At 37.6% G+C, this 8565-nt stretch overlaps 1 protein-coding gene across 1 annotated transcript in view; it reads left to right on the top strand.

Moving 5' to 3' along the window:
* Positions 1 to 7162, top strand: part of LOC139463589 (enolase-phosphatase E1-like) — a 31879-nt gene extending 24717 nt beyond the window's left edge. Inside the window, exons 5-6 of the mRNA XM_071244861.1 lie at positions 2573 to 2700; positions 3907 to 7162. Of these exons, the coding sequence (XP_071100962.1) occupies positions 2573 to 2700; positions 3907 to 7162 (3384 nt within the window). The remainder of the gene's footprint in view (positions 1 to 2572; positions 2701 to 3906) is intronic.
* The last annotated feature ends 1403 nt before the right edge of the window (positions 7163 to 8565 follow it).

Here is an 8565-nt window from a genome sequence, read left to right on the forward strand (position 1 = left end):
TGAGCCTCGAAGATGATCCAACATCAAAACGATCTTCAATTGCCACCACTTAGGAAATGTTGATGAAATACATGAAATGATAATGGATGTCAGCTTAATGTGGGAGGAAAGCCCGAAGTGACGCAGGTCTAAGACGTTTACCACTTCGGTGAAACCCACGAGCACGGGTATGGTGCTGACAACCTAGAAACATAATCGGGGCGAACCGGGATTCGAACCCACAATCATAGGTTTCTGGCGTGCCCAAGGGACGCAACTCTGCACAGCGAATCGCGGCGCCTTAGACGACTGGGCCACCCGTGCCCCCTGGGTTCCAAGAAACGTTCCAGGTTCATTATATCTCGTGAGAATTTACGTCGCTTTGAAGCAGCCAAGGTGATTATCATGATCGATTTATAACCATGGATGAGTCTTGGGTGCACTATCAGCAAGCGACTAAACATCAGCCAAAGCAATGGAAATATCTAATGGTTCCGAAGAATGCAAAGTCTGTTCCATCAGCTGGCAATGTGACGACTTCGGTTTCCCGGGATTTTAATGGTCATACTGATCTCCAACAGTTATACCTCCCGAAAGGTCAGACATTTAAAGCTAATATTATCTGCTTTGGCAACTACTGGAGAATATCAAGGGTAAACTTGAAGGGCGAACTGTCTGGCAAGCATGATGCAAGTGATGTTGATGCCATTCCTGCTCGTGAGGAGGAAGACTTCTACACTAGTGAAATCCAGTTAATAATTAACAACCACCTCCATCAACGGAGTCCTTTAAACTTAGGCTCAGAATATTTCAGTCACCCCTCGAACACCGTAGTTGATTTAATTTGGGATCATATCAGTTAGTTTGTTATATTTATCAATGATATTATTTAGATATTCCATTTACCATGAATAATCTGTTGAAACAACTTTAAAACTTCATTGTTTCCATTTTTATTTAATCACTTCTCATATCATTCGTTATATTAGATGAATATATTTTTGAGATTTCAGAGTAAATTAATTATCTTTCTCACATGTATTTATCACTCACTTTTTTCACTACCACAAACGCATTCACGTTTTCTTCTCACTCCTATCACAAGTATGCATAAACAGTAATGTGCAAGTAACAATGAGAAAGACAAAAGTAAAATGAAAAGCAAAGTAAACAAAACAAACAACAAGAACCAAGTTCCGTTTCATAGAAAACAGATATTAATCTGTGAACTATACTTTTTAACATGACTAATTGTCATTTGATATATTCTATTCCACCTTCCAAGTAAAATAGTTCAATCTCAATTCTTAATTCTGAATTGTTCACAATTGCTATTTGAATAAGGAACGACAATTAACACAGCATTGCGATGGTAGTCCGATAAGTCCGAATTTATGGTTGTGAATTGTAGGTTCGTCTTTTCGAGAGCTGCTAGTAATTTTGAAAACTGGTCTAGGTCTGCCTTAATGGAGGTTCATTCACTGTTGAAACTGTACCATGTACACATATTTTAATTCCTTTATTTAAAGACGGCGATTCATTCATAATATATCTTTGATTCCTTTAACAACGCGGAAGTTCACCCCCACGGTAATTGGCGTGGATAAATGAGATACTATAGCAAAACCTTGTATAAAGTATAAACAATATTGTGGCTTTATAAACTGATAAATATATATTTAATTTTGTGAAAAATATTATAAAGTAATCCTACTGACCAAATCAATGTAAAGAAATTGGAAAAAATATTTTGTTCTGGAACTAAATGGTTGTCAATTCGTTATCCATGAATAACATCTATCTTAGCCAAAATGTAATTTAGTTTTATAGTTATATATTGCAAGTATCTCCTCTGAAAAATATGTATAGGAACAGGTGACTAGTTATTGTCGTTACCTATGTGGTGGAGAAAATTATATATACTATCTTGTCCTTCTTTTAAGTTTCAAAAAATGGGCTATTCCGTAATTGATACTGACCATTCTTTTTCTTAGTCACTATGTTTCAAAGTAATACAGAAAAGACAAATATAACGTGTCTTAATACAAAAAACCCCAACATAATCTATTATCCATAACGATAGAATAAATTTCACAATCAAAACGTTGGTATGGAAATGACATAAACGTTTACTAATATACCATTATCTACGAATTTATATTAACCATGCGTAAATATTTCAAATATCGAACACTAATGATTGCATCAAATGAATATAATTTAATTTAATTAAATGATATATTAAATGAACGGTATAAGCTATACATCTAAGATACGACCCCAAAATAAATGAAAGTTACTGATCAGTGTTAAATAATACAAGAACATTTTGGCGACTTCTCGTTTCTTGAAGAAAAAATATCTGTCGACTTCCATTATATTTCATTGGTTGCCTTGTTAGCCAAGCCAAAACTGTTAACTTAACAAATCATGTCAAATCATTTCCCCATATATTCATTCAAAAATGATCCACCAAGTATTAAGCCATAGGCTGTACATTGCTGTTCCCACGCTCACCGTCACGGTCACAGGGCACTTGTTGTTTCAGCGCACCAAAGAGGCATTTAAACGTGAACTTTATTGTCTCTTAAAGACCGGGAGTAATCCTTTGACCCCAATTGGAGAGGAACCTGATGAAAAGGGGCCAAAGTCAGCGACATCTGACAGTCATCGACTCAGTCCGGAGGGAGCAAGTTCCCACGACAACGACGTGGAACAGGAGTATGGATCATTTACGTTACCATTCAATTGGAATAGACCCGTGAAGATTACGGGGTAGAATAGGTCTTCAGCAACCCATGCTTGCCGTAAAAGATGACTATGCTTGTCGTAAAAGGCGACTAACGGGATCGGGTGGTCAGGCTGGCTGACTTGGTTGATGCATGTCATCAATCCCAATTGCATGGATCGATGCTCATGATATCAATCACTGGATTGTCTGGTCCAGACTCGATTATTTACAGACCGACGTCATATAGCTGGGATTATGCTGAGTGCGGCGTTAAACAACCAACCAACCAATCAATTGGAATAATGCTTGTACCATAATCTACTGAACAGACCATTACATTCTGAGGGCTGGGCTTTTGTAGGAAACACAATATTATTTCGATCACTTCTTCAAAGCATACTTGATATTTTTCTCTGAGAGGTTGAGCCGAAAATATTTTACAGCACGTCCAAAGAACAATTATGGTTTTGTAAAACCCGACTGAGTATTATATTTACCAACAAATTTCAAGAAGAAATAGGTTTGTCCTCATAAATGCCAAGGCTCACCAGACATTGATAGTCGGTTTCTAAAGCGAGGTTCAAGATGTGATAAGGTGGCCTCATCTGGCAACTAAATTCCTTAAATTGTAAAGGTGGAATAAATTACAAATACTGTTTAGTATGTTATTGAAACTTGTCACTGATAACAACATCATAATGGCACTATCATATCTCATCTTAAGTTAATATCATTACACGACTTTTGAGAATGATCATTGTCGGTGATCATGTCAACATGGAACAGTTTGTCAGATGAAGAAAATGAAATTTGATCCTCAATATTGACATGGGATATATCATGTCAATATGCTCGGCTTACAAACATTCCTTGAAATAAAACATACATTTATCGATGCTGATTAATGTAGGGACTGTAATAATTCACGTTTCGTTAATAATACATTGTAACATGAATTTTAACAATGCACGTAAATTTTCCATTATTAATCTTGGTAGCTAATGTTTTTTTGGTAAACAGGAAACATGCCAGGGAAAGTATCCTATGATTTAGATAATTTAGATTGGAGTAAAAGTTTTTTCCGGATGTAAATGCTGTTATTATGAGTTTTAATTAATAATTATAAGAAACTAACAAGGTAAAAAGATAAAATCGAATTACCTTTTTAACAAACATTTTTATATTTATTTCCTCAGAAAATCTAACACAACTAAAGGTAAAGGTTCATCTAAAGGCAAAGCTAAAGGACGAAAAGAAGATAGTCAAAGCAATGGAAGCAATGTTGAAAAGAGTCACACCATAGCTGATATTCACCACATGCCTGAACAACGAAATACAAACTCACAATTATCAAGCAGTACAGATGTGAATACACCAAAAGTACCATCAGAGGCAGATAATCTTTCAAAGGAACAACGATCTTCTCAGAAAATATCAGTTCAAAGTGATAAATCTGTGAAAGGAAACAATAGTTTTGAAAGTTCTAATGTCAGTGTTGAGAAAAGAGTTTCAACAGTTTCAAATCACAGGAACAGTCAGAGCAGAAAGACCTCAATTTTAAGTAAGCAGTCAAATAGTAATATAACACTACTAAGTAAACAATCAACAATTGTGTCCACACAATCAACTACCATAGGAGATGATGGGTCCGAAGATAGAGAAAATGATGAGGACGATGATGAAGAAGAAGAAGAATATATTGAAGAGGACGATGAGGAGATAGAAGAGGATGATGGGGATGAAGTAATGGAGGAAGATGACGATGAGGAAGATGATGATGATGAAGATGATGATGAGGAAGAAGAAGGTGACGAGGAAGGTGAAGAAGAAGATATACAACCTTTGAGGGAATCAGAAAAACATGAAAACGATGATTCGCAGAAAAAATCTTTGGTAGAGGCTGACGTTGAAGATGACGAAATTATTATTGAAAATGAAAAGTTGAAGGAAGCTGAGATAGCTCAGGAAGCTGTTTCGGAGAGAGATTCTGTAAGTCAGTGTAGCCCTGGGAGAAAAGACAGCACAGAAGAGGAAGAAAATGAGAATAGTGAAGAGGAGGCAGGGGAGGAGGAGGAGGAAGAAGAAGAAGAAGAGGAGGAAGAGGAGGAGGAGGAGGATACGAAGAGAAACTCTGCAATTGCAAGTGAAAGTAGATCAGAAAGAAACAAAAGTACAGTATCAAAAGCCAGTGTCCTTGTTCGACAAGAAAATGTACCTGAAGACTTTCATGTACTTGATAAAGATACAACAGATATTGGCTCTAGTGATGTCAGTTATGTTGAAGGAGAAAATGACATAGAGGACGATGATCCAAATGATGAGGAAGATGAGTATGATGATTATGATGACGAAGGAGAGGATGATGAAGAAGAAGAAAAAGACTGTGAAAAGATAGAAGAAGAAGAAGAAGAAGAAGAAGAAGAAGTGATTGAAACTGAGGAGAACAAAGAAGTCACAATACCAAGTAATATACCCAAAGAGTCTTCTGATAACCAAATGAACGAAGATGATCAGGACACTGAATTCAATAGACATGGCAATGAACAGATAAACACTCCGTTGGATATTCAGATAAAGCATAAAGAATCGACATACGTTCATAAAAAGGACAGCATTTCGACAAAAGAGAAAATAGTGGATCAAACAATGTTTTCTGATGTTAGAAGTGTTGTAAATTGTGTGCTAGTTGAAAAGAAGACATCAGTAGTCACACGTGAGCAGAAGAAAATCACCGTGGATAATTTGCAAACTGATATTGAAAATCAAAACCAGAAGAAAAGATCTACAACGCCAGACACTTTGATGGGTGATGGGTGTGTGTACATTCACCGACCAAAGAAACAGAGAAAGAAGGAACGTCCGCCCTCTACACCTCATAGTCGACATGGAAAACGTAAAGGGAAATATGAAGAGAATCCTTATATCGCTACGGCTAATGAAATCAGAAGACAAATACACCCTACGAGAGCTGAGAAGAAAGTAACAGATGGAAAAACGAAAGACCACAAAACTCATTCTAAAAGAGGGAAGGCACCTAAAATACTTGGTCTTGTGAATGAACTAACTTCGTCGTTAGTTCACGTGAGCACATCACATTCAACACATAATAACCCTGTGACACCAAGAAGCAGACTTGGTACTGGTAGTCATTCTGAAATCGATATAAGAGAACGAAATAAACGGACGAGTAAATCTAAATCTCCTTCATCACAATCCACATCTTTGAGAGATAGGAGTGGGAAAAGGAATGTTTCAGAAACTTCAACAGAACCCACGCTCCTGTCCGTAAGTAGTGAAATGATGACACTCCATAAAGACAAAATGCGCGTTAATCCCCAGGATCGCTCAGCCTCACGTACACACAGTAAGAGCAGAGAAACTAAAACACACAAGAAAGGTAAAGTGAGAAAAGAAACAGATCTTTCTCCAGAAGATAAAGGAGCTTCCTTGTTACCTACTGAACTTAGCAAGCGTGTCCGAAAAGACGGTGAAGCAAATCTTGACCAACCAAGGAGGAATATGGACCATGGCAAAAGTGAAGTTGAAATAAAAACAAAAGAATCGTGTATAAGTAATATCGGTGCCATTTCAGAAGCAGAAACTCCTAACGCTTGTAGAAAAGGTAGCTTAGAGTCTATACCTATGCAGAAAGAGAAGGGAATAGTTAGAACTAAATGTGATGATGATTCAGAGAAATCTGGTAATATATTAAAAGATAAAGCAAATAGAAAAAAGAGTGTAAAATGCAAAGATGAAGAAACCGCAGATACTTCATTAAATATACGAAGCAAGATTTCCAAGCAGGAAGGAAGTGTGGCTGATACTTCAGAAGGCAAGCCTGAAAGGAGAGTGAAAAAAAGCAGAAAATTCAAAGGCAACATCGCGCATAAAGAAAGTGTCGCATCTTCCAGGGATGAAGGAATGGACGTGATGAATTATGTGCGCAAAGCGCGCATTAACGATGACAGTGTAAAAGTTAAAGCAATAAATAGAAATGATACTTTGAAATCGAAAACTTCCCGCGTGAGATGTGCCAAGAAATCAGTTTTCAGTGCTGACGCAGTCACAAGCGTATATGACGGCAAAGTTGAAGTGAGGACTTCAGATGTAAAGCATAAAAAGAAGGCGAAAGATAAGAAGAAAAGAGTTGTGCAGAAGTCAAAAAGTGACGTAGATCTAGAGTCTCAGGCAACATCAGAACGATCCGAAGAGTCAACCAAGCATAGACTAGACTCACAACCAGTGGCTTCGAAACCATCGAAAGTAATGATGGAGCGTGCTCGAGAAGCTAAAGATGTGTACACTCCACCGCGCCCCTCCCTCGGAGAGAAGAGGTCAGAAAGAGTCAAGGCCATGGAGGAGATCAGAGCTGAGGAGAAGAGGCAAGAGGACCGGATAAAGAGGAAGAAAAAACATGATGCAGAGAAAAAGAAATCAAAATCAAAGAAATAGATTGGTGTTGATTAGATCATTAGTTTCTTTGTTTTGTTCCCTTATAGAGAAGTACTGTTATGTCTAATCTCCCTAAATGTCTGAATCTATGGCTACTTTGGTCTGTTTGGTAGAGATTTCGCTTTTGATGACGGCTTGGTTCTCGGGATATATAAACACTCAATGTTTGGGGTTTATGACATGCTACGGCAAAGCAGTTCTTGGCTATATCAAGAAATATGGTTTTATGATAAAAGATGAATATATCATATAAATGTCAATATCAAGAAATATGGTGATATCAATGACATGAAGATGGAGAAATCATGAAATAAGGAGATATCATGTAAAAAAATGGGGATATATTAAAGACCGTAATGTCATTAAAATCAAGGATCGGAGTGTCGTGAACGTTAAAGATTGATATGTCATGAAGGTGGACACCTCGGATGATCAGCATAAATTCGCTCATGTTCAGTCTGTGTTTTGTCTCATCTCCATTGCTGGCACATGTTACCCCTAAGTACTCCGGGTTAGAATTGGTCCCAAGCAGCCCATGCTTGTCGTAATTGTAACCAAAAACATGGGATGGTTAGCCTCACTGGCTTTGTTGATTGCATGTACCGACGGCGTGGATCGTTGCTCACAATATTATTTACAGGGTTGGTTGGTTTGTTGTTTAACTCCGCACTCAGCAATATTCCTGCTATATGACGGCGGTCTGTAAATAATCGAGTCTGAACCAGACAATCAAGTGATTGACATCATGAACATCGTTATTGACATCATGAGCATCGATCCACGCAATTGGGATACGATGACATGCATCAACCAAGTCTGACCACCAGATCCCGTGAGTCGCCTCTTACGACAAGCATCGACGCCTTTTAGGGCAAGCATGGGTTACTGAAGACCTGTTATACCCCGAATCTTCACGGGTCTATTTACAGGGAAAATACAGCTGGAATATTGAGAACGGAGTTAAACGACAAACACTTGTACTTGTTTCACTGTGTATTCATATCTTATATATGCAAACGCACTAAATCACTCGTTCGTTGATGGCTACGATGTACTTTACTTTACCACTAACTGATGCACTTCTTGTGCATACACTCTCTCAGTTCCGCACCATTAAAAAACACTAACAGAACCAGAAAGCAAGATAAACACACCTACTTTGTTATGTAGAGCTTATGTTAAGAAATTGGCGACGCAAACATATCCATGACGAGATAAAGGTGTTAAGTTACATTATTAAAAAGAAAACACTTATTGCTATTATCGGTATTGTGATTTACAGTCTTTCAATGATATGAAGATCTGCGTTGTCAGAAAACTATCAAGACCTTGACATTTGGTAGTACTACCTGCCCTGGAACAAAAACAATTGGTCAAAGGAATGTTGACATTTGTGAGCATAT

Source organism: Haliotis cracherodii, unplaced genomic scaffold (genome assembly GCF_022045235.1).
Source record: "Haliotis cracherodii isolate W230 unplaced genomic scaffold, xgHalCrac1.p SCAF_16, whole genome shotgun sequence".
In the NCBI taxonomy this organism is placed as follows: domain Eukaryota; kingdom Metazoa; phylum Mollusca; class Gastropoda; order Lepetellida; family Haliotidae; genus Haliotis; species Haliotis cracherodii.